The 26,426-nt window shown below is 45.1% G+C and overlaps 1 protein-coding gene across 5 annotated transcripts in view; it reads right to left on the bottom strand.

Moving 5' to 3' along the window:
• The window catches only part of RALGAPA2 (Ral GTPase activating protein catalytic alpha subunit 2), a 283,235-nt gene that overhangs the window by 236,599 nt on the left and 20,210 nt on the right, over positions 1 to 26,426 (bottom strand). For all 5 annotated transcript variants that reach the window (XM_029222062.1, XM_029222063.1, XM_029222066.1 and 2 more), the window contains exons 2-3: positions 24,346 to 24,456; positions 19,140 to 19,192 (exon numbers count right to left, since the gene is read on the bottom strand). In XM_029222062.1, coding sequence (XP_029077895.1) covers positions 19,140 to 19,192; positions 24,346 to 24,456 — 164 coding nt within the window. The remainder of the gene's footprint in view (positions 1 to 19,139; positions 19,193 to 24,345; positions 24,457 to 26,426) is intronic.

The following is a 26,426-nucleotide window of genomic DNA, read 5'->3' as shown; positions in this document are numbered from 1 at the left end:
AGTGGAATAAGGAAATGAAATTGGTGGCAAGAATTTCTTGAAATTAATAGCTAAAAATTAGTTTTAGGATTGTAGTATCCCCCCACCACTGCCTCTGGTAGATACAATAAAGAACAAATTTACAATATACAAGAGTATTTGGAGAATGAAAGCAGCTTTTCCCGAAAGACCCAAACAAACGAGAACGACTTTATTTTCACTCTACAACAAGTATTGGCAAGTTACTCTTGGGCAATAAAAGTCCTTGTATTCTATCTGTAACTGCCTTTTAAAAAAATGTAGAAAATCCAAACGCTGGTTAAAATTCATTCCTTGGTATTGATAATATATTTCTATTTTACTATGAAAATCCTCATTCTAGGTTTATCTAGCCTAACAGTCTAACATTTTGAAAGATTAAGGTAGGGACTTCCCTGGTGGTCCAGTGGCTAAGACTCCGCGCGCTCCCAATGCAGGGGGCCCTGGTTCGATCCCTGGTCAGGGAACTAGACCCTGAATGCCGCAACTAAAGATCTCGCATGCTGCAACAAAAATCCCAAGTGCTGCAACTAAGATCTGGCACAGCCAAATAAATAAATAAATATTTTAAAAAATATATCAGATTCCTATGATTAAAAAATTGAAAAAAAAAGATTAAGGTAAAAAACTTATTGATATATTCAGACCTCCGGAATAAGTATATTTCCAGGCAGCTATCGACACACCACCTCTTCCATTCAAGCCAGCTTGGGGTTTGGTTTGGTTTTCTTGTCGTAACTTTCCAACTGGGTCAGCAATATACACGTGTGTTTACCTCATTTGTTCCCACCTGACAATAAAGCAATGTGTAAGAACGTCTACTGGGAAAGCCACCACAGGTAAACCTGATCCAATGTGGGTGACTATCAAGGGCACGACTTGTCCCGGCTTGGACGTCTTTCCCAGCAGATGGGCCTCACTGTAAACGTCACCTCCTCCATCACCTGTCCCATCGTCCCTGGCACAGTCCTCACCCCTGGCTGACTGGAAGCCCCATGAAGGCCAGAACACCCTGAAATATCCCCAGGGCCCGAAGCATGCCTGGTACACAGTCGGTGCTCAATAAATATTCAGTAAAAGAATTCTGAATGTTTTTTACTTGTGAAATTGTGAATTTTATAGGTAATCCTGATCTTTGTTATGGTCTTATATTCACATTGAAATAATATGTACCTTATATTTCCTTAAACATCACTGAATTAGTGATGGCATTTACATTAAAATACATTAAAATGTGTGGGCGTTTTTTAGCCCTGAACCTAGTAAAGAAAACCCAAACAAAAAATAAAACCTGCATCATTTAAAAGAACTAAGTTTTTCAAAATCTGATAAACATAAAATATAAATGTATTTAGTTACATAATTTGTCATAAATTCTACACACTACACATCTACAAAGATGAAAATGCTACACAGACCATCAAAGATTCTTTCTGATTATATATTAATGCTGTGCATAGCTGATCACATGCTGAAAATCACTAAATTCTCTCCTCCATTTTTCCACTTCAGACTTCCCCTAGAACATGTTGGTTTGTTATCTTTTAACCCCATAATTCTAAAGGGTACCTTAAATTTGTTTTACTATGTGATAATACTGACATACACTCAAACATACCTACACACACACACACACACACACACACACACACCACACACACACACACGGCAGATCTACACACACACACACACACACACACGCCAGATCCCACTTAGTGAAAAATATCTATAAGCCTTGGTATTTGAAATGCAGAAATAAAATAACCATGAATAAAATACTTTGTCTTTACTTCCAAGGGTTTCATGATTCATGGGCAAGAGAGACGGTAAGGAAAATATCATTCAGGGAAAAAAAGAAGCCTGACAGAAATTTGTATGATGTGTTACACGGGTGAGGGGAAAGCGCCTCCCATCAGTGGGGACTTCATGGATTGCTTCCTGGAAAAGAGGACACTTGGGCTAAGACTTACAGATTAATTAAATTGCCAAGTGGAGGGCAGGAACAGAGGAGGAGCGTGTGTGAAGGTTCAGAGGCAGACAGCAGCAGGCAGTAAGCGTAGCAGGCAGGCGGCTGAGAAGGGAGGAGACGGGCCTGGAGAGGCAGGCGAGGCCGGGGTTGATGCTCTCCCTGGAGCAGGTTCCGTAAGACGGCTGAGAAGAAAGGCAGGGGCGTGCAGGAAGAAGCAGTGGTAGTATTTCAGACGGAGTGAAATGGCCTGGACCAGGGGCAGCAGGGTAAGAGGAGAAGCTGGCACAGTGACATTCAGAAGGGGAAACTGTCAAGGTGGACAGGTCGAGTAGCTGGGGTAAATGGAGGACTCAAGAATGACCCCCCCCCCACCTGCCAGAGGGCTCGGTAGATGGCAATAATTTAATCCAAGATGTCAAATCCAGAAGGAATTCCATAATTGAAGCATGTCAGGTTTGGCTCTGGACATCCTGGAATTTGAGGTGTCAGTGGACCACCTTACTGAAGATGTTCTGATAGGCAATCGGGTATATGGGTCTAGAATATAGAAATGGGATCTGGATGGTAACAGAAAACAGGCAGCAGTTAAAGGTGTGTGTATGTGAGACCCTTCAGGGAGAGAGCCTGAAATGAAATGAGATAAAACCCAAGCACTAACAGTTTCCTGAAGTTCTGCTAAGGAGGTAAGGACGCGGGGGGCCGGACGGGGGAACAGAAGTTAGAAGCAAGCGTGCACAAGTCAAAGGAGAAACTCTGGATGTGCCAGGTGTTTGTAGGCTTATTGTGTTAAAGATTAGAAATACGTATGACTAATTGATATGACAACTAGTTAGAAAAAGCTAAAGATGCTGGAAATGTGGGGAAATCGCTGCCACATAACAAAGTGACTTCAGCGTTAAATCAAGTGAGCTCGATGGTTTCCCTTGCCCAGAGAACCCACAACCTTTTTCGGCCAAACACCAAGTGCCAGGCAGGATGGATCTATCAGTCTATAAACTCTATGAAGGCAAGTGGCTCTCTGGGGGGGAAAAAATCAAAAAAGGTCTTCACTTTGCAATTATACCAGCATGCATTTTAGATGGATAACACACAAAAGGAACTAAATGTAAAAACTCGGTTATGTCTTGTTAAGTTCCATTACATTAAAAGGGAATCACAAGAAGAAGAAGAAAGTCAGATTTCTACAGAACATTTTAACAGGAACCAATGCAAGCATTGTCCTACCATCAGAATGTAAACCTGAATGTCCCCATGAGCTGCAGAAGACACGACAGCAGAGAAAACCCAGAGACAGGTCTATGGATTGCGGGAGAATATCACAAGCAAGGAGGTGAGTACAAGAAAACCACCTACTCTGGAACCAAGGATACAGATGAGGGTATCAGCAGTTGGGCTGCTGTCCAGCCAAACAAGCAGCTCTGGAGCCCAGAACAAGCACATCTGGGGGTGGGCTGGGGGCTCTCCGGACTCAAGAGAGAAAGACAGCTTCCATTTGTGCCTAAGTTTTATGATTCTTTTTTTTCAGTCAATATTCATTTATTTATTTATTTATTTTTAATTTTTATTAAATGAGTCTTTAAATTCTATAGTACTTTACCATTTTCAAAAGTTTCACACACATGATTTCATACAATCTCATAATAACCCTTTTTCCCCCCAACTCCCATATTGCCCCTCCCCCCTTCCCTCTCCCCACTGGTAACCACTAGTTTGTTCTCTATATCTGTGAGTCTGCTTCTTTTTGGTTTTATTCACTAGTTGGTTGTATTTTTTAGATCCCACATATAAGTGATATCAACAGTATTTGTCTTTCTCTGTCTGACTTATTTCGCTCAGCATAATGCCCTCCAAGTTCATCCATGCTGCTGCAAATGGCAATATTTCATGCTTTTTTATGGCTGAGTAGTATTCCATTGTTTATATATTCCACATCTTCTTTATCCATCATCTGTCGGTGGACATTTAGGTTGCTTCCATACCTTGGCAACTGTAAATAATGCTGTTAAGTTTTAGGATTCTTTAACTCATCCTTTCTCTTTACCAAAAAATTTACTACAGAGGCTATTTCAATATGTCTGCTACCAAATGAATAATAATGGTTGCAGGTTGAGTTCTCTGGGAAACAGACCCTGTGTGCAGTTAGAAGCCCTAGTGGTTTATGGGGAATAGCATCTGTGAAAGAGAAACAGACCCCCACACAGAGCTCACAGTATGTTAGAGGAGCCCCACGTGCCTGATGATGGCCAGGCCACTGTACTGCTGCCTCGCTCAGTCACTGGCTGGGGTCGTGATGGGAAGAGCATGGCCGTGGCTGGAAAGCTGAAGACAGCGCTGACAGCCGGCGGCTGGGGTGACCCCACTCCTTGCAGCCAGGCTGGAGGGGATTCGAGCTGCACTCGTCTCTGTCTGCCACGGTCATCTTCCAATGACTAATCAGGACATTCTCATATCAAGAGGCTGAAGTCCTAAAGAAGTGCACCCTACTTCGGGGACGGGGTCTCTGCTGGCTGCAGCCTCAAGGAGATGGGAGCTGGACAGCTGCGTCATCCCTGCACATCTCCTGCCTCCTTGCATCCAGCCCGCTCTCCCAGAGTGAGCGGGACAGCAGCACTCGGTGTCCTCCTCTGTCATGCTTTCCTCAGGGGGATTTGGCACCCCGCCTACATTCTGGGATCATCTTCTGGGCCCATCTTGCTACTTAATCTAAAAATTTTGTACAGCTGAGGCTGAGAAAAGTACTCTAAAGAGTTAGGAGAGAGCTCATCTTGGACAAGACGAATGCCTAGCATGCCCAATGGCTCTTCAGATCTTCACTGTAGTCAGGAAACCAAGTTGGCACTGAATCACGCTCTTCAGCTTTCCAAAATACACATTGGTCTTCTTGATTTAGGTTTCTTTTCTTAGTATGCACCAAAGACAAATGTCTTTTTAATATAAAGAAGGACAAAGGATACAGCAAGGTGGCGTGCATCTGGATGCTTGGATGCTCTCAGTTGGCCACAAGTAGACTCAACTTGTTCTGAGGACGGGTCTATATTATCATCACCACTTCTGGATAAAAGTTTTCAGATTTACAAAATGGATGGACTTTAAAGATACTCAAAAATAAACTCAGTAAGGTTTGGATAGGAAACACCATGCCCAATATCTGAGCTACTAAGAATATTCCCAAATGGATGTAATATTATACAACAACTAGAAGGCTGAAACTACCCACACAGATGCTTTCTGCACTCAAACATGGCAAGGGCCATTTTTTTATGCATTAAAGTCTATGAGGTCAATAAAAATGAAGCCCCAAACAACCATCTGTGTCTAAATGCTAAGCCTGTCCCTCAGAAAGCCCCAGATGAAGCCTACCTCTACGGAGGCAAATACAATAAGGTATTGCTACTGCAGCCCACATTCCAAGCTACACTACTGCAAATGCCACATAAGCTACTGACATCTTGTCTGTAGTTTCGGTGGAGAGTAAAATTTTAAAAGTGCAGGAAAGCCACACAGTGTGAATAAATATTACTTTTCTGAAAAGCACATGGCCGTAGTTAATGCTCAGTGCTCAGCTGCATCTATACGGTAATCCATTATAGCACACTCGAAATCGAAATTAGGTATTACTACTGCTCAGCACATCGGGGAATCTGTCATTCTTTTAACTGATTATCCATAGTCCTTTTTTCTCCAGAACCTACTGCATGACCAGGAATAATGTGAAATGGAAGCTGTAGTTTATACAAGATGCTATCGTGTACTTTAAAACTGTTGATCTTCATTTAATTTGTGTGGGCAACTTTTTTTTTTTTCAAATTATTCCCAGATGATTGCAACATATCCCAGTAGATTCACATTTGATTTCGATTCCACTTAGAAGGGTAGGTCAGTGAAGAAGAAGGAAAATATGACATACTCACTGACACAAGGTAACGACCGTAAACGATGACCAACTAAACCTGTTATGCCCACAAGTACAGAACGTGGGAGCAACTCTCCCTGAAACCAGCCACGTGGCACAAGGGTGCGAGGTACAGAAAACACTGACCAGGGAGAAAACAGAAAGTTCAGTTTGGAAGAATGGAAGTCTTAGTCGCTTGGCCCTTTGAGTAAATGTTTGGAAAACTTATGATGGGACAGGGCAGATGGATTTACAGGAAACATCCTGTGAATGCCTGGGCCACGCGTGAGGTGGTCTCAGAAGGACCCCTGTGAGCAGGAGTCCGCCGGCCTGGACACTCCCGGGGTGACCTCTGGACACAGCAATGTGTCCTTCAGCTGTCCTGGGCCTGGCCACTCCTCTCTCACTAAAAATGACCCAACTATCTAATGCGGACAAAACCTTTTCATTGAATTTTGAGTGTCAACATTTGGGACTTCAAAATGTAAGAGAAACAGAGCTAAAATAACGAACTGCATAATCTTAAAAATAAGGTGACTATATTTTTAGGTAAAAAAGTAATGCTTTTTTTCTTATCCCATGTCCCCTTCTAGCTAATCACTCGCCATGCTGTTACTGAGCTGGGAAAACACAGCTCCATCTTCCTACATCCCTTTCAGTCTTTAGGACCGAACTCAAACTTCACCTCTTGAGAAGGGCCCACTGCAACCTCCCCTCCAACACATCCCTCCCCAGTGAGACAGGCACTGGGCCCGCTCCACCAGCAGCTCCTGGATTCCTTGAGAGAAGAGACCCCCATGAGCCACCTGGTACCCCTAACACCCAGAACAGTGGCTGGCAATAATGTTTCTTAATGAGCACTGCATGCACAAATAGATGAATGAATGAAAAATGAAAAAAAAAAAAAAGAAAGACAAAGGGGATTCTAATTTTGTGCATGTGTACAAGCAGACACAAGAAAATGCCCACGTTTAAGGAAGGTGCTCATACTCTGACATCATAGAAACACAGAACCTGGAGAGCAGGCATTTGATAAAGATAAATGAGAATACAACTGTGCTTACAACCTTACAGTAAATCTTAATACTTGATTAGATCATCATTCAAAAGGCAAGACTTTTCTCGGCTAATGAGAAAAAAAAATATTTCAAAAGACTTAAAACACAAGGCAAAGACATCTAAAGGAAATACGGAATGTAAAAAAAAGAGAGGGGGGCATCTAATTTCACCCTCCTGTATTCTAGAAATCGACCAATATAAAAATGTTAGAAAACCTCACTAAATAATGAAAACCCAGAAAGGGTTAAAGATCCCATCTACAAGCAAAACACTCAGAGGAATTACCGCTTAAAGCATAAAGGAAACTGCAAAGAGGCGTGGTGGGTGGGGGCCCCCTCCCGTGAAAGCAGAACATACCTAGAATATGCAGCAAAGGAGAAGACCATCCTCAAGAGGAACGGGTTCCTCCTGAAATAGATTTGCTGCAAGAGGAGGATACTTTTTTAGAAATTCTGATTCACATTCTTAAGAAACCCAAGAGGACACTGAATCTTTTTAAAGATCTAGGTAAATAAAAGCAGCAGATGCACAAGTAAGTGACATTTGAAATCAGAAAATATCACATGCATATGAAAACCTGGAAAACACGGATCTAGAGTCTGCCGCGGTTTCCCACCATAACCTTGCGCTGAGACGATGCGCATCCCAAGGCCTCCCTAGAACTAAATAAGCTGAACGTAGATAAATGTCTAGACGTAGCACGTTCCAAGCTGCAAACTGAAAATATAATTAAAAATTCTACGCAAATCTAAAAAGGACAAATGGATTATCCACAAAGGAACAAAACTCGGGCTGACCTCCGTCTTTCTCTCTGCAACATTAAGCTTCAGAAGACAGCATGGTCAGCTGCTCACTGCAGGCCAGGCCGAGAAGAAGGGGCACCAGAACACAGACACACATGGAGGACAGAAGTCCCACAGCAAACCAGATGCCTACATGTGAATCCAGCATGTGATACAGAGAACTAGAGTAAACTACAGCTCTATTGAAAAGCAAACAAGATTCAAAGTATTGAGAAAAAAAGATGATTCGAAAAGCGTAGAGCCAGCTGTATGTGTTTGAAGTTTAAAAAAACAAGATATTCTAGAGCTGGGAGTTTATCAGCCACACACCTCACTTCCTCAACATACTAAGTGAGTCATGTTCCAGCAAATAAAGAGATTAGTTAAAATAAACAATCCAAAAACAAGGATGCAGGTGCATAAACACTATGAACAATGAGCTATATTTATATAATTGGAATTAATATGGGTATCAAAAATAGAGTAAATCCTCAAAATCATTAACATAAGAGAAATAAATTCTAAAAAACATTAAAATAATCTGGATATAAAGTGCTTAAAATAGGTGAAAAGTAAGAAGTACAAAAGATATGTGGTGTTAGAGTAAAAGTACCACCAAACACTGCTTTATTCTTGATATGGATAACAGACAGAAAAAGGTTCAAATAGCATTTTGTTAATTTAAAGACAATTATTGGAATGATAGAAAAGTGAAAGTATATCTCCCAAATTGCAAAGCATTGAAAGTCAGTAACCTCTCCCCCAAAAAACAAAAGTAGAAAAAAAAAAGTTTAATGTTAATTATCACATAAAAATAATAAATATAAATAAGTTAAATTCCTCTACCAAAGACCAAGTCAATCAGAACTGGCTTTCAAACACAGAAAGATGAACAATAAAATACAGAAAATGACAGAGTAGCACGTAATTCTACCCATAATATGTGGTCTTGCCCTGAATAACACACTCACTGGAACACACCCAAGAGGAGTCTTCTTTTCACACAAGGATCTGACACAGGAAACCTCAGTCACAATCAAATCTGCTGAGCTCTTCTTCAATTCCAGCTTTTATTTTCTGGCTAAAAACTGTATTTTTCAGATCTTTTCAATTTTGATACCAACACAACCAGTTGTCTGTCTTTTCTGTGCCATTTTTCACAAAATGGGAAAAAGAAAATCACTTCCAGAGCGTTTCCAGGTAAGTGGAAAGTAGAGAAATAACAACCCCCCAGTGAGATGCCAGCACGTGGTCCCCACCCTCCCAGAACCTTCGAGGATTTAAACGCCCGCTTCCCCACAGTTACAAAGTGTCGCAGACCTGCAGTTGGCTCATGACTGGCCTCTCTGCCAAGTTCACCCGGCGAATGCCAGGGTCTGCGGGAGCAGCTGGTGCTCAGCAGGTCTACAGCCTATCCTGTGTCGGGAGCACATCACACACCGGGTGTCACTCTGTGACAGCCACCACGCCATATCCAAGCAAAACAAGCCACAGAAAACTGACAACACAGCAAGTCTGTGTACAACTATCTCCTAAACTGACAGACAAAGAAACCAACTCGTCCAAACTGTGTTCCCATATGAATTCCAATCAATTTAAAGGGAGAGAAAAAGCTCTTCACGTTATCTCCTGCTGTTCTAACAGTAAATACAACGTGCTCGAGTTTCACTGTGAGGTTTCCATACGTGTAGTCCTGATGCAGTTTCTACCCTTTGCCCTTGCAGGGCTCCTGGAAGCATCTGCTGGTGCTGCCTTTGGGCGACCCACTCCTGAAGGTGTCAGCTACCCAGGAGAGCGGGGCCAGGGCACCCGGGCTGCAGCAGAGAAAAGGGGGAATGTAATTTCACACAGCCGCAAACAGCTCCAGACATCTCCAGTTTCCCTTCCTCCAAGGTAAACTGAGTAATTCAGTATATCCTGTTGGGTCAATCCCAAGTTTCTCACCTGGAAGTTACAAGGCATAAGGAAAACTGTAGCCTTGGTATTAAATTTAGAGTTAAAATGTCCATTGAAAATGGCTCCTTTCAACTCAGACACTCATCTCAAATTATTAACATGCTGTAATAAGATAATCAAATTGTAACTGCAAACAGTGCATTCACAGAATTCTAGAAAGGACTCGATGTTTATGCTTTGCTTCCATCTTCCAGTCTGCAGAGATCATAAACATTTCATGATCAAAAGCAGACACCAGGATAACCACGTGCTACAGAAACAGAAGACCCGGGCCCTGTGTTCAGTTATGTCCCCAGCATCCCGTACAGGACCCGGCACTGAGGGGCGATTACTGAGCTAACTCACCACCACAAACAACACCTGAGACCAGGGAGAAAGGGCACGACGAGCCACCCAACCTCCACTGCAACCCCGGCTGAGGAAGTCTCAGGGGGTGTCGGGGAGCAGGTCACATCTCTGCCGTGACAGAAACGTCACCACCTGGAGTTGCCCCCAACCAAGGGCCAAATGTTGATAAAAACAGCAAGCATGACTAACGCTATGAAGAAAGCCAGAGCAATTCTATGTCTCTATATGATCAGTTTAAATATACGTCACACATGAAAGTAAACCCCGATGTCAGAAAGATGACCAAGTATCCTGGTCATGCTTGCCAACTGGAACTCAGGGCGGCTTTGGGGATGGAGAGGAGTATCTGTCGCCCCAGTTCTCCGGGAACTGTGAGCTGACCCTGACTTCTCTCAGCTGCAATCAGTCATTTAGAATTACGGCAATGACCCAGGAGCCGCATTCAAAGTTGGAATCATTCCTTTAAACAAACAAGCAAAAAAGTCCATTGAAGCATCCAAATCTTTGAAATTCTCAATAAGTACTTAAATTCCAAGAATTTAAGAGGAATCTGTTTTTCGTGTGCATTTTATTTGTTCTTGTCCCCCCTCCACTCACCAGCAGTAAAGTGGTCCTTACGGGAAAAAGAAATAAAAAGCACTAACAGTGTGAGAGGCCCGCGAAGTCCTTCCCCTCGGCGTGGGGAGGGCAGCAGCCCTGGAGGTTTTCTGCACGCTGGACAGTCTGGAATAACTAATGACAAATAAAGCAGGGGCGAGCAGGGCTGTGGAAACTAGTTAATTGTAAAATTACAATTCTGCTGTCTTGCTCTGTGTTATTTGCTCAGAATAAAAGAGGGCTGTGACTTAATATCCTGCAGGTCATCTGCCCTGAATGCACAGGCCTGGCCATGATTCAGTCCAAGCATTTCCCCTGAACCTCCACAGGAGCTTCTAATTTGTTTTCATTTTCAAAGAGTTGGAAAAGATAAACAGTTCCACCAAAAGAAGAAGGATGGTGGGGGAGGAGGAGAGAAGTTGGGAGGACAAACATCTCAGCATTGCTTATAATCCTATTATATCCATAATTCTAGCTTCTCTTCAGGCAATTCTTCTTCACTGTTAATATCTGGAGCAGAATGAGGTAATTAAGAGTGAAAAGATAAATAAATGCGTATGTGGTGAACACAGTTAATCCACAAATCGCTGGCTGGCACAGCGAAAGCAATTGCACAGAGTGAAGACCAGCACGTCATGTCACCTCCTCTCGCACAATCCCAGGCACCTCACCAGTCCAGATGAATTATCATCATCTGGGAAGCTATTAAAAGTCCTTTCCCCTATTTTGAGGAAAAGAATCTGAGGCTAAACCCACTTCTGTATAAGCTCCCTTGGAACACTGAAGAACCGGAGAGCCTGGGTTGAATTCCATTAACGTCAGACAGATTCCACTAGAGCCCTGGATTCCCAGCCGGTCAGTAACGATTCCCCAACATCAGCGCGCCCAGCAAGGCTGCCACCCCCGAGTCCCCTCCAAGCCAGCACCACTCCCACAGACGCTAGGTAGGAGGCTTGTCAGACAAACTGTCATCTTTGCTGGTAACGGAAAAATAAAACCTAAGGACCCCAGCATCACCCCTCCTCCTCTGCTGGCCCCTGAAGAAGCCCCACGTCACCTGCGCTCTCTGGGCAGCTCACCGCTGGCTCTGATGTCCAGTCCTCTCCAACCAGAACCTCCCACCGCAGGAAGGGTGAGGAGGACCAGCAGGTACTGCCCTGGGAGGACACCGACAGTGTTTTCTTTATCTCGATGGGTGGCTGGAGGGAAAGGGCGAGATGAAGTACAAACCCATTTGACTGGCCCTGGTTTATACTATTATTTTCATCTTAAAGTAAGCATGAAAAGAGCAGGACGAAATCTGGTGTGGCTTTTCAACCCTGTGTCTGCAGAACGCCACTCTGGGGCCCTGCTTCCCCACCCAAGGAGGCAGGTGCGCGTGCCCCTCGGCCAAAGGCATGTTCCGGTAAAACCCTAAACCTGCAGTGAAGTCCCCTCCCCACGAGGAGAGGGACAGGCCACATGCTGAGGACTTAACCAGGTGTCTGACAAAGAGGAAACAAGTCTTCCAGACAAGGTCGCCAGGCTCCGCGGGAAGACGCCATGGCCTCTCTGTCTAATCGGCAGCCACTAGCACGCGTGTGGCTATTTAAGTTTAAAATTTAAATCAGGGCTTCCCTGGTGGCGCAGTGGTTGAGGGTCCGCCTGCCGATGCAGGGGACACGGGTTCGTGCCCCGGTCCGGGAAGATCCCACATGCCACGGAGCGGCTGTGCCCGTGAGCCATGGCCGCTGAGCCTGCGCATCCGGAGCCTGTGCTCCGCAACAGGAGAGGCCACGACAGTGAGAGGCCAGCGTACCGCAAAAAAAAAAAAAAAAAAAATTAAATCAAATCAAACTACTTACAATTAAAATTTATGTTGCCCAGTCACACCAGCCACATTCCCAGCACGAAGTAGCCCATGTAGCGAGTGGTCACCTAGCTGCATGTAGAATATTCCCATCGTCCCAGAAAGTTCTAGTGAACAGAGCTGCTCAAGAGAAGAAAGCAACTGAGGTGTTTAGATACTCAAAGGCTGATCAAAGTGATTTGATATTAAAACTAAATAAAAGCATGAAACTAAATTTCATGCTGAAAAAGACTCCCCCGTGAACTTCTTATTTTGAAGACGTCTTTGTTTGCAGACTTCCATCAAAGCTACCTTTGTGGGACCTTAGGCTGCTGGCAGAGCTGAAGAGCCCCCAGACCTCATCTGGTCCCACCCCTGCCACAGGGACGCGGACCCCAAGGCAAAGGAAGGTTCATTGCCTCAGTCAGGGCCGCACGGTGCGCTGTGCCAAAGCCAGATCCAAACCTCGCCAGCCCTTCTGCTACCTTTCTCTCATCCCCTTTGTCCAGGGAGTTATAGGCGAGAAAAGAAAATAGTTTTAATAGAAAAATACCACATAAACCCCATGGGAGGTAAGTTGAGAATTTAAGAGGCTTTAATCCAACAATAAATATTAACAAGTGCCAATCGGTGTGGGGCACACAAAGGATTACAAGGGGCCCCAGGAACTTCCTAGTCTCCGTAGGAATCTAAGACACCTGGAGGGAAAACCAGGAACATCCGGCTGTAATGCAACGGTACCAAGTGGGAGTGCATTATCCAAGTAGACAGAAGAGAACGGGCACCTCTAGCTGGAGCTGCCAGGAGAAACAAGGGCTCTGAACACAGCCTGAAAGACTGGGCCAGAAGAGCAGGAGAGCAAAGGGCAGACCCTGAAAAGAGAGCTGCATACACCAAGAGGTAGGAGTGAAACTGTGCGCAAAGAGGCCAGGGGGCAACAAGCCAAGTGCGGGTGACAGTGCTCTCATAGAGTGACCCCAACAGCCAAACAGGGAGCCCCAGGGACTCCGAGTGCGAGACCAGCTCCCGCCACACTTCACAGGATAACAAGAACCCGTTCAGCCTCTAGGAAGGGAAAAAAACAGGGTTTATTTAATCTGGTGGGGTAATTTAGATAAATTCAAAAATAAGGGATCTAGAAATCAAATGTCCGTGTATCTGTGATTTCTAACTCTGTGATATTTGAAAAACAGATGAATAAGTAGCATTCTGAGGCCAGGATATGTGCAAGTTTTAATATGAAATCTCTTCTGCTGATGTACATTTTAATTGGGGACTGGGAGGCTGGGGAAATGCCTTGCTATCAAACTCTATCCAAACTGCCCGATTTCTCTACCAAAGGGGGGATGACATACAGCATGACAGACGGCCTGAAACAACATCTAAGAACTGTATCTTCTTGTTTTCTGTGTTCTTTTTTTTTAACATCTTTATTGGAGTATAATTGCTTTACAATGGTGTGTTAGTTTCTGCTTTATAACAAATTGAATCAGTTATACATATACATATACATATGTCCCTATATCTCTTCCCTCTTGCGTCTCCCTCCCTCCCACTCTCCCTATCCCACCCCTCTAGGTGGACACAAAGCACCGAGCTGATCTCCCTGTGCTATGCGGCTGCTTCCCAGTAGCTATCTATTTTACGTTTGGTAGTGTGTATATGTCCATGCCACTCTCTCCCTTTGTCGATGCTCTGACACCTGGGGTCCTGCTGCACTGGCAGGAGCTGCCCTCCCAGGTTAGTGAATTCCTGGGAGTACCTGCCAGCACACCTTTGATATGCAAAGCAGCCAAGCCCAAATCCACACCTCAGCCACCTCCTTTAATGGGATCTCACACTCTGGGACATTATCCCCTGCCCGCATCGCCTGGCGACCAGGTACTGAAAGCTGGGGGCCGCTCCCAGAGCCCAGAGCCCGCAGCAATTATTCACACTATCCAATCCTAACCTGCTCAGCCTGCTGGCGACCTCGCCTGGCCCATTCCTTTCTGCAGAAACCACTTCTCAGACAGAGATTCCACTAGAGCCCTGGATTCCCTCTCTGCCTGCTCTTTTCACCTTGGAGCTTCTCTTTATGGCCCTACCTGACGCGCCATGCCTCCTGCTTCTAAGGCACTGGATGCACCGGAATAACGTCTTCCTTCATGCCGATCATTTTCAGGTCTGTGCGTCTTACCATACCTGATTAAAACAAATCCCAGGAACCACGAACACCTTTCCACTGCTGAATGCAGAAGCTGCTCAAAGTCAAGTGAATTATTTGATCTTGAAACCCATTCACCAGGTGCCTTACACTGTTACACCAACCCTCCTTTTCCCCTAAGTAGGCAGCCACCTCAAAGGCCACCATCTATGTGTCACTTCTGAAAAGGGCCTTTCAGAATTTTCTGACTCATAAGGTGGTTACTGGAGCACTGACATATCCATTCTCACCACTGGACTCTTCAATTTACCATGAAATGTTAAGACGTGCTCCATGAGAGCAGGGCGTTCCATCCATCCCACTGCCCATTGCCAAACCTCCAACATCTAGAAGTGTGCCTGACACACAATAGGTACCCAATAAATGTGTCTAATGAATGAATGACCTGTACAAGAATAGGCATGTGTTGGTATAGGTGGCCCATGGAATACAGCTTGAATATCGAGACTTCTAAGTGGTGAGCAGCCTGGCGCTGAGTTAAGGAATGGGTTCTAGAGTGAGACCAGAGGTTAAACCTCTATCTACCACTGGACAGATGTGCAGTCTTGGGCAAGTCACCTGACACAACCAAGCCCCCAACCCTCCATTGATAGAAACTGGAAAGACTGAACGTATTTCCGAGGGAAAGGATTAAGCAGGATGGCCTGAGTAAAACATTTATATTCTGGTCAAGTCAGCAACGTTGACTTATTTGATGGGGTCCCACACCATCATCCCGCAGGCCCATCTGAAACACATGGCAATGACAGATGAAATATCTTTTTAAAAGAAGAGTAAAATTAAGGAGTCATAACCTCAATTAGACGTGACACACATCTCCATGAACCAGCAACAAGAGAAACTCCAAGTGGTACAGAGATTTGAAGCCACAGGCAACGGTAGCTGGAGGTCAGCTTCTGAGGGGTACAGTGCTGCCACCCAACGTAAAGATGGGAAGGTCCACCCGCTGCCTGAAGGAGACTCGGCCTGGGCTGGCAGCCTTGACTGTCGCCACTTGCTTCATCCGAGCAGTGTGATGTCTTCGGTAGCTCACTACATTGAACAAATGACTGCTTCCTTTCTCAAAGGTTCCCTTCCAAACAGCCCTGACTCACAAAGCAGGCAGCAGCCCTCCTAAGACTCCTCTTTCCTGCCTTCTTAACTCCCTTACCTCCGCGCTTTCTTTCAATCCATTTCTTATTTATAGACAGTCTTTACATGGTATCCCTTCTGTGATTTAACATGTCTTAATAATACCACTCCTTCTAAAGGAAGCCTTTCCCAATTATTTACACCTTGATAAGTAGTTACCTTCAAATCCTCATAAACCATCTCTTTACGTGGCACTAACTTGTAGAAGGTAGCGATGAAGTTACTTAATTCTCAGAACGAACCATACAAATTACAACCTACCTTCTGAAGCGAGAGACAGAGAGAGAACATAAACAAAAACAAAAGCAATGCAAGTTCATTTTTCATTCATATTTACTGTGCCAAATGAAGGTTTTATGAAGCTTTGAGTAATATATATTTGTTCTCTTATATAGGCAACACATCCCCTGTAGATGGTAATGTATGGGGAGTAACACCCTCCTTAATCTAGACTTTCTGGACACGAGGAGAAGGTGTTGGAACCCCCTCTGTGTGGGTACAGGACCACAGGCTCTGATGGGCTTTCCCGTTGCAGGACAGTGACAGCAAAGGTAACTGTTATTGGGCTTCGGAGGACACAGGGAAACTAGCAAGGGACTTAAAAAGCAGTGAGAGAGGAAGCAGGAGGGGAGGGCACACCAAGTACACAGGAGGACTTATGGACATCTGCGCGCTCCAGACACCCGTGCCCATCCCAAGGTGGGTGTGAGGAAATGAACCAGGGATGCCAGTAATGAACCAGGACCCTCAAGCGGAGCCAAACTGATCCCAAACAAGAGCACTCCCAAACCCCCTGCAAAAGCAAAGACAAACCCTCCAGAAAAAAATGGGATTCAAACCAGACCCCTAGCAAAAGCAAAGACAAACCCTCTGGAAAAACAGGATTCAAGCAGATTAAATCTGCATCCGATGAAATCTGATCTCAAAATCATATCACAAAACATACAAGAAAAGAAGCCATCGTGAGAGATGGTAGAAATAACCAACAGCTTTCAACAACCAAAGACATACTTCAGATAGAAGAATGATCAGATACAGTGCACGAACTCTTCCATTATAAATGATTCAGAAAATAAAAGATGTCTAAAAATGAACAAGGATCAAGAGACCATCAAAAGCAACCAGCCACATATGAATATCAAACCAAGAGAAGTGAAAACACAGAAATCAAAAGATCAATAGCACAGTGAAGCAGATTAGACCCAAATGGAGAGAGCGCCCTGGGGAGAGACAGCCGAGGCCGCCTGGCAGAGCGCAAGGCCAGGAGACAGGGTGGGGAGGACGGAGGTGAGCCTGAGGGATGCGGAGGACAGACCAAGAAGTTTGCATGGGAATCCTAGAAAGTACGGCCAGAAAGAAGAGGAAAGAGTCAATATTTGAGAAGAAAGTAGCAGAGAATTTTACAGACATTATAAAAGATTTGAATCCAGAAATATAGGAAGCACACAGATACAAAGCAAGAAATTTTCAAATAGATATTTCGTGGTGAGACTGCAGAGCCAAAGGGTAAATTAAGACAAGACTGTTAAGCCAGAGAGAAAAGGCGTTTAAAGGAACAGCAATTAGACTGAGAACAGAGCTTAAAACTGCTGCGACGGCAACTGAAAGATAGTAAAATCATACCTGTAAAGTGTAACATAAATGCTTTTATTACTACTTCTAGTAATAAGAAACAGCAACAGTGTGGAGACAGCGAAGATTAATCGAAAGCAGATAAAATTGAAGGGATTATGTATGGCTCTTAAAAGAAGGACCGTGCCCATAAGTTTTAAAACTGGTGATAAGACCATATTCCTTGAATTCTTAGAAAAATATATAATTTACCAAACCAGAATCAAGAAGAAGTATTAAACCTGAATCATCATAGAGTAATCCAAAAACTATTAAAGAAATGGAAGGAGTAAAGTCCTCCCACTAAAAAAAAACATAACCAAAAAAGCACCCATTTCAGATGGTTTTTACAGGGAAGACTAAAAACATTTCCAGGAGCAGGTGAGTCCAATCTTATACAAACTATTTTATATAATAGAAAAAGAACAGACACTTGACAACAGGTCCTGTAACCTTTGTAACAGAATCATTCAAAACAGTATGAGGAAAGGAAATCCAGACCAACCTCAGTTGTGAAAATACATCCAAAAATGCAAACATAATACTAGCCTTGCCCAAAACTCAGAACTGGAATTCACCACATTAATATTCATGAAGAATCGTCTTAATCAATGCAGAAAAAAACTTTTGAAAACTTCAAAACCCATCTATGATTTTTTATAAATCTTACCGACCTAGGAATAGAAACAAACTTCCTTATTATGATAAAGAGTATCTACCAAAAATTTACAGAAAACATCATTCGTAATGATGAAACATTAACAAAACTCTCTTTAAATCAGAAACAGGAAGACCACCTTTATCATTCCCATTTACCAGCGCGCTGCAGGGCCGAGCCAGTGGAGGAAGACAAGGAGACCAGAGTCACCTTTATTCCCAGACCATCTGCCTACCTACCAAGAAAACCATCTACAGACGAAATGTTGGAATTAAATCATACATCCACCTGACCCGGCAGTGGGAATGGAATGAACGAACCAGCACTAGATTCAAACACACAGATAAAGGTTAGAAATAACGTTGACTGTGCACCAGATGAGACCATGTTTATGACACTCAAAACCAAACAAAACCCCATGGTGCATTGTTTAGGGGTACAAATGCTTGTGGAAAATCATCTTTGAAAAGAAAGGGAATGGCACAAAGAGCATGGCATGGCTGCCTTTGGAGCAGAGAAGGGATGGGGTCAGGGGAGAGGCAACTGCCGCTTCTGGATCTTAAACTGGGGGGAGGGCAAAGGGGGGGACAAGCACGCAAGCTTTACCCTCACGCTTCAGAACTTGCATATGGGGACTTCCCTGGTGGTCCAGTGGGTGAGACTCCGCACTCCCAATGCAGGGGGCCTGGGTTCGATCCCTGGTCAGGGAACTAGATCCCACACACATGCCGCAACTAAGATCCCACACGTTGCAATGAAGATCCTGCGTGCAGCAACTAAGACCGGGTGCAGCCAAATAAATATTTTAAAAAATAAATAAGTTTATATGACCTTTTCGAAGAGCAATTTGGCAATATCGATATTTAAAATGTGCATACAACTTCCCATCTAGGTACCCATACAGGAAAAATTCTCCCACAAGGAAAACAAATCAGAAGAACATTCTTAGCAGCATTGTTTGTAAAAGAGGAAGGAAGGGTATACATGTCCATCATTTTTACTTATCTTTAAGTAAAATTAAAGATCTAAAATACCATATTTTTGACAAGAATCTTAAAAGCTAAATGAATTAATAAAAACTTACTTCGAAAAGAAAGAGGATGGAGTCCAGCTCCTCCCTTTGTGACTTATTATTCCCTGGAATATATAAAAAAAATCAGTTATCATGACAATGTACAAATTTTAGGATATTAAAAACTATGCTAAAAGGTATCTTAAAACATTCAAGCCTCAACATACAGACATTCAGTCAAAGATCCCGGGAGGTGCTGTGCAGCCTGCGTTACGGATGCAGATGCGTGACGGAGCCAGACTGCCCAGGGCCACGTTCAGCAGAGCTGCTCCTTGCTAGCTGGTGACACACAGCTTCCAGGCTTTCTAAGTTTTAATCAACAGTGGAGCATCTTCCCCCGCAACAAGAGGGGTCCACTTCTCCAGCCCTTGAATCTGAGAGGCCCTGTGACCTGCTCTGCTCCCTGATGACAGCAAATGTGAAGCGAGCTTGAAAAGCCTTCCGCACCTGTCAGTGTGGAGCCCTAAGGCCACCGTGTGAAGGAGCCCGAGAGAGCCTGCCAGCTGGGGTTAGAGGAGCCACATGGAGGAGCACTAAGGCACCCTGGGCATGGCTTGCTAACCAGGACACGTGTGAATGAGGCCACCCGCCACCGACTGGTCGGAGGCGTGAGCCAACCCAAACCAGAGGAACTGTCCAACAGACCCAGAAAATCACAAGCTAAATGACTGGTAGTTGTTTTAAGGTGCTCAGTGTTGGGATGGCCTGTTGTGCAATTTGTTACACAGCACAAACTGACTGATGGTCTTGAACCGCTACATGTTCCTAAAGGATAGAAGGAGCAAAGCGGGGGAGGGGGTGGCCTTTTAAAAACAGGATTCTAGGTTGTAGGGGGTTTTTCAGATACGGATTTTAATTTTTTTCCTTGTTATTGATTGTACGTAATATCACATTTTTCTCCTCCACACACCTGTGAAAAATAGTGAAGTGGAACAGAGCTAGGAAGCAAGATAAAAATCACATAATTTCATATTTGAAATATCTACCACATTTGGCAAGAAAAAAAAATTAAGTTCAAGATTTATACCAATTTATAAATCACAGGGGAAAAAACTGAGAAATTCATTTAAAAAGAACACATGTTGGCATGCTGGGCACATGCCCACATGTGACCTGACCTACTAGAGGCTGGAGCAGCGCCCCTTGCAGGGCCTGAGCATCAGCTGTGTGGCCTCCCCCAGGCCCCCTCCATGCTCGGCCTCTGCCTCAGGTCTCACAGGAACAGCCAGGGGTCCACACGCTCCTCTCCACGGCCTCTTCTTTCCATGTGACCCTGTCTCAGCCCATCCCCACACCGGGCACCATCTGCCGCCTCCTGTTCCTCAGCCTGCGACCAGGGAAACGCCCCCCTAAAACCTTCCCAGGACCGCGCAGCTCCTCTGGCTTCATCCTCACACCTTCGCAAAGACCACCTCCCGTGCAGCTCACTGTCTCACTGCCCGGTTGCTCCAGCCCTGTCTGCCTTCCTTCTGATCCCGCTGGCCGCTCAGAACATTCCTTTCAATGACGACACCCTTCCCCGTCCTGCTGGTACTCAACTCTCTGCACTGGCGGGCGCTGCTGACCTTTCATCCCTTGAACTCCTCTATTCTCAGGCTTCCTGGCACCCTCCCGGCTACCCCCCTTATTTTCCTCTGTCTGCCCAATAAAAGAAGGAATTCCCCCAAATCCCTGACTGCCACTCTCTCGCTCTGCATACACTCTCTCCCTTGGCAACAGGATGACTGCACCTCCCTTCTCCCAAGCTCCAGTCCCTATAATTTAACAGCCCACCTAAGCCCAGGTGTGCCCCGGGCACCGCAGACGCAGACTGCCAAAAACCGGGCTCACCCTCTCGTCCCTCACACCTGGCTCCCCTGCAGGGCTCCCTCTGCTGCAACGGCAGCAGAGGAACCAGACTCAACATCCTGAAAGCGTCTCTGGCTTCCCCCTCTGGGATCCCTTTTCCCACATCCACGTCTCACGATCGGTCGGTGCACCCACAGACCCCTAACACTTTCTCTGCCCTCAACTGCCACGTCCCTGGAGCAGGCGTCCCCAGACCTCACACGGATGACAACACCAGCCTCCTAACTGGTCTTCCTCCCTCCGGTTCACTCGCCACATTACAAGACACTGTCTTAGTAGCCAATGTTTTCAAGAGCCCTGACCACTCAAAGAACGAAGTTCAAATGCCTTAACCTGGAATTGCAGGCTCCCCACGAGGCAAGCATAAACCTCTTTCATACATCTGATGTCGAGAGAAAAAGAAATGCTTTCCCCAGACATGCCCCAGAGATGGCCTCCCTGCCGTCTCTCATTCTCTACCCTCCGTCCCCAAGGCCACCTCGTCCCCAAACCTCCCTCATGCACTCTACGGGAAATCAGCAGCCACAGACGGGGTGTCTATATCTGACAACACATCTACTTTCTGACCTGTTCCACGGTGAACCATGCCTATGGCTTATTCCCTGACCCATCCACAACTACCGCCACCTATGACGCATGTTCAGCGTCTGGCACGTCTCCGGATTCCTCTCAGGAATCTAGCCCAGTGCCTTGCTCATCGTCAGCTTCAAATCCTGGATGGGTGAATAAATGAAGAATTAAACAGGAGAGGGAGACAGAGCTGCCAGGGCCAGGGTCCACAAGGGCGAAAGGCACCCTTCAGGATGCTAAAGCATGGACGGTCTAGGCCCCAGGTAGAAGATGCTCTTGCCTGTCGGTGAGCAACACAGATGACATTTCAATGTCTATCCATCAACCTATCATCTGCGTTGTTTATTTAATGGGAGAACTATGAAATAGAACAGTGCTTCTCAAGCTTGAGAGCACATGCGTGTCAGCGGAGGGCTTCTTAAAACACCAATTGCTGACTTTCCACCTGCAGAGTTTCTGATTCAGGAGGCTTAACGAGTGCCCAGGTGATACCCGTGCTGCTAGTCTAAAAACCACAAGGCGTTCTGAGAGCCACTGGTACAGGGAAGGTGCTCTGAACATGGCATCAAGAAGCCTGGTTGCAATTCCGGCTATACAATTAACTAAATAATCTGTGTGACCTCAGGCCAGTGATATAACCTCTCTGGACACGGTTTTCTCAACTCTAGAATGATGACTGTGAAAAACCCAATCTCCTGAGCCCCTTCCAACCTTAAAACTCTGTGGTCCTGACTCAGTCACTCAGAAGTCAGTCATCCAGAACAATGGCACTTCTGTCCAACGCAGTGCTGCAACTGTTTAAAACTGTGGTGGATATAAAGGTGCTAACATGCAAGGATTTCCAAAACACATTACATAAAAGTGAAAGATGATGATGACAATGACAGCCAACAGTTACCACGGACCACGTGCCATGCTTTGTCCTGGAATCCCAGGACACGTGTCAACCCACTTAATGCTGACAGAAGGAAACTGAGTCACAGATGAAGTAACCTGTCCAAGGAGAAACAGCTAGAAGGGTAGAGCAGGGATCCAAACCTGTGTGGCTCCCCGGGCTACTCTATCCTGCCACATAAATACAGAGCAGAATGTGCAGCATGACTTTATTGGCTTGGTTCTCAAAGAATGTTTCATGTAAGTATTGGGGTGGCCAGAAGTTTCATTCGGTTTTTTCCGTAAGATGGTCTAATAGCACTTAATTGTCTTAAACTTCATTCGAAACAATTTTGTTAGATTGTATTGTGACAGGTCACATCAGCATGCATTTAAAAAAAGACATCAAAATTGGTGAATTTTTGTGTAGCCATTTTATTATTGAAGATGGAAGAAAAAAGCAACATTTTTGGCATATTATGCTTTATTATTTCAAGAAAGGTAAAAACCCAACTGAAACACAAAAAAAAGATTTGTGCAGTGTATGGAGAAGGTGCTGTGACTGATCGAATGTGTGAAAAGTGGTTTGCAAAGTTTCATGCTGGAGATTTCTCGCTGGACGATGCTCCACTGTTGGGTAGACCAGCTGAAGTTGACAGAGATCAAATCGAGACATTAATTGAGAACAATGTTATACCACCTGGGAGATAGCCAACATACTCAAAATATCCAAATCAAGTGTTGAAAATCATCTGTACCAGCTTGGTTATGTCAATCGCTTTGATGTTTGGGTTCCACATAAGTTATGTGAAAAAAACCTTCTTGACCGTACTTCCGCATGAGATTCCCTACTTAAACGTAAGGAAAACAGCAAATTGTGATGGGAGATGAAAAGTGGATACTGTACAATAATGTGGAATGGAAGAGATCATGGGGCAAGCGAAATGAACCGCCACCAACCACACCAAAGGCCAGTCTTCATCCAGAGAAGGCGATATTGTGTATATGGTAGGATCGGGAGTCCTCTATTACGAGCTCCTTCTGGAAAACCAAACAATTAATTCCAACAAGTACTGCTCCCAATTAGACCAAATGAAAGCAGCACTCGACGAAAAGCATCCAAGGTTAGTCAATATGATCTTCCATCAGGATAACGCAAGACCGCATGTTTCTTTGATGGCCAGGCAAAGACTGTTACAGCTTGGCTGGGAAGTTCTGAGTCATCTGCCGTATTCACCAGATATTGCACCTTCGGATTTCCATTTATTCGGTTTTTACAAAATTCTCTTAATGGAAAAAATTTCAATTCCGTGGAAGACCGTAAAAGGCACCTGGAAAAGTTCTTTGCTCAAAAAGATAAAAAGTTTTGGGAAGATGGAATCATGAAGTTGCCTGAAAAATGGCAGAAGGTAGTGGGACTAAAGGGTGAATACCTTGTTCAATAAAGTTCTTGGTGAAAATGAAAAACGTGTCTTTCATTTTTACTTAAAAAACCAAAGGCACTTTTTAGCCAACCCAATATGTATGGGCGTAACCATAAACATATATAAACACAGTATATTAATAACATATACAGGACACTTAGATAGCGGTTGCCTCTGCACAGCAAGACTGGGTGTCTGGGCAAACAGACACATCAGTTTTCATTCCAAACGCTTTAGTGGAATCTGAACTTTTTTAATGATGTGCATACATTACTTTTTTTCTTTCTTTTTGAGTAAATTATGCCTTGGCCGCTGAGCCTGCGCATCCGGAGCCTGTGCTCCGCAACAGGAGAGGCCACAGCAGTGAGAGGCCCGCGTACCGCAAAAAAAAAAAGCATGTAACTGGTGGCACATGACACACACAACCTCTCAGAACTTCCTGAATGTTTATTTAAAAAAACAAAAAACTTTGTATATCAAAAACATTTTGTAGAAATTCTTACCTTTTAATTTCAAACTGTTTTCCAGTGTTATAAAATTTTCATAGAAGATGAAATATATCTGAGAATAGTTGGTCTCAAAAAACTGCTTAAGATCACTTGCATCCACGTTATCTGAAAAGAAAAAGTTCCCATTTATGACAAACTTACACAATTATCAGAGTTCACAGAGTTCACAGTCTTTTCAGAAATGAAGGAATGTAAAAACGAGCCATATCCCCTTATAAGAGCAAAGCAAAGTGTATTCCAGTCCACTTCTTCTTTCTCCACCTAAGGAGAGCTCTGAGGTGGCCTGGGGCACCTCCCCTCCCCGTCCCAGACCTCAAGGTCAGAGCCTGGGGGCACAGCACCTATGAGCAGCTAGAAGGCCAGGGGTAAGTGAGGGTCCAGGGAGGGACAAGATGACTTCCTGTTAGGGGTGGGGAAGTAAAAGTTCATGGAAGAGGTGGCTGCTGACCCAGACCATAAAGAGGGATGAGTCTGTACGGCTGAGAAACAACTCTGCCAGGAGCCCGGCATGACCCAGAATCTCCTCCCTCCCTCCTGGCTCCCGTGCCACCGCCCAGAGGACAGCAGGCCCTCCCCCGACACCTGCCCACATCCACCTGGGCCACTTGCCACCGCGTCCCTCCAGCTTCTACGTGACCCATCGCACCCCTGTGTGGACACGGCGGACCCGCCATGTGCTCCTAGCCTCGTCCCAGCAGTGTGTCTCCCAGCTGCACCAGTGTTGCTAAACCAGGGCTGCGGGTGGATCGGCAGGTGGTGCAGGGAACTTAGCCCAAGAACAGCTTCCCCGCACTCCCACCACCAGCCCTGGCCCCCGCAGGGGCTGAGCGACAACACAGCCAGCATCCCTCGCAGCTCCGGTCAGTCGCCCACTGTCAACACACCTCTGTACAGGTTCCTTAGCAAACAAGGTTGTCTGTGCGTTTACAGCAGTGTCCTGACCAAGGTATTAGCTCTTTGGAAGAATACACCTTAGGAAACCTCAGGAAAATTTAAAACAGCTTCCTTAAAGTTCTACAAGATTACTCAAGAAAATAAAGTGTGTTGCTATTCAATCTATAACAGAGTCGTATCAGCTTTGGAGGGTCCTAATGTGAATATGTATGAACACACCCACTGCTATGCTTACATTCCATAAAGTTAACACTCTTGCTGGTGAGTCTAGAGTTGTCTCCCTCTGATAACTACACAGCGCGTTTCATGCAAAAATCTGCCCTGGTTCTTTGAAACAATGCACATAAGGTGTTGGTAAAGTCATAGGAACTGCCAATTTCACTTTCTGTTTCTTGCCACAAATTAACACTGAGCACAGAGCAGTGGAAGTTCCTAGTAACTAACCAGTTTACCTTCACCCAAGCAGGTAACAATGACATCAGGATCCTTAACCCATGTGAATATCACCATTCTCATGAGCTACACAACCCTGCCAAGGAATCCTCAAGTGCCTTCTGCAGGATGTGTCAGTTCCAAGAGAGGGCTTTGTTCATGTTCATGCCAACACCAACTGCTCCTGGGACTGCTGAAACCTCCCCCGCCCCCCAGGCCAGGTCAGGGCCTCTGCTCTGGGGCCCACAGCCCTATTCCTCCCCGTCCTAGATGGTGTCACACTGTCCTCCACTCTTGGTGCAGCTCCTGACTTAGTTCCGATGGAAGGGTCTGTCTCCTCTGTTAGAGACAGTCCCCACCCTCACAGACCTCCTCTGTGGCTCAGCATCACCAGGCACCCTGCAGGGAATATAGCATTTAGCTCGATAGTTTCTTGAACGAACTAAATAAAAGAAACAGCCTATAATATACAATCACAGGACAGTGACCACAACTTGTAACCCATCAGATCTCATGCCGATGGGAAAAAGTGGCCTGACCCTTCTTCAGATCCTTGGGGTTATTAGGAGAGAAATGTCAACCCTCTGCTGAGGACGCCCGATTCCGCTCTGCAGCCCCAGCTCTCGCGGCCCCTGCTCCAAGTGAGGGTCTAAAGGCTTCTCGTTCTCACCCTCACTTTCTGCTCTTCCCGCAGGAACCACCCACTGCGCTGCTCAAGCCGAAACCTAGTCCCCATCCCGGCTCCTCCC

Source organism: Monodon monoceros, unplaced genomic scaffold, assembly GCF_005190385.1.
Source record: "Monodon monoceros isolate NGI ecotype Baffin Bay Population unplaced genomic scaffold, NGI_Narwhal_1 Super_Scaffold_13, whole genome shotgun sequence".
NCBI classification, from domain to species: Eukaryota; Metazoa; Chordata; class Mammalia; order Artiodactyla; family Monodontidae; genus Monodon; species Monodon monoceros.
Note: the sequence above shows the minus strand (reverse complement) of the source record. Positions and strands in the feature narration are given on the sequence as shown.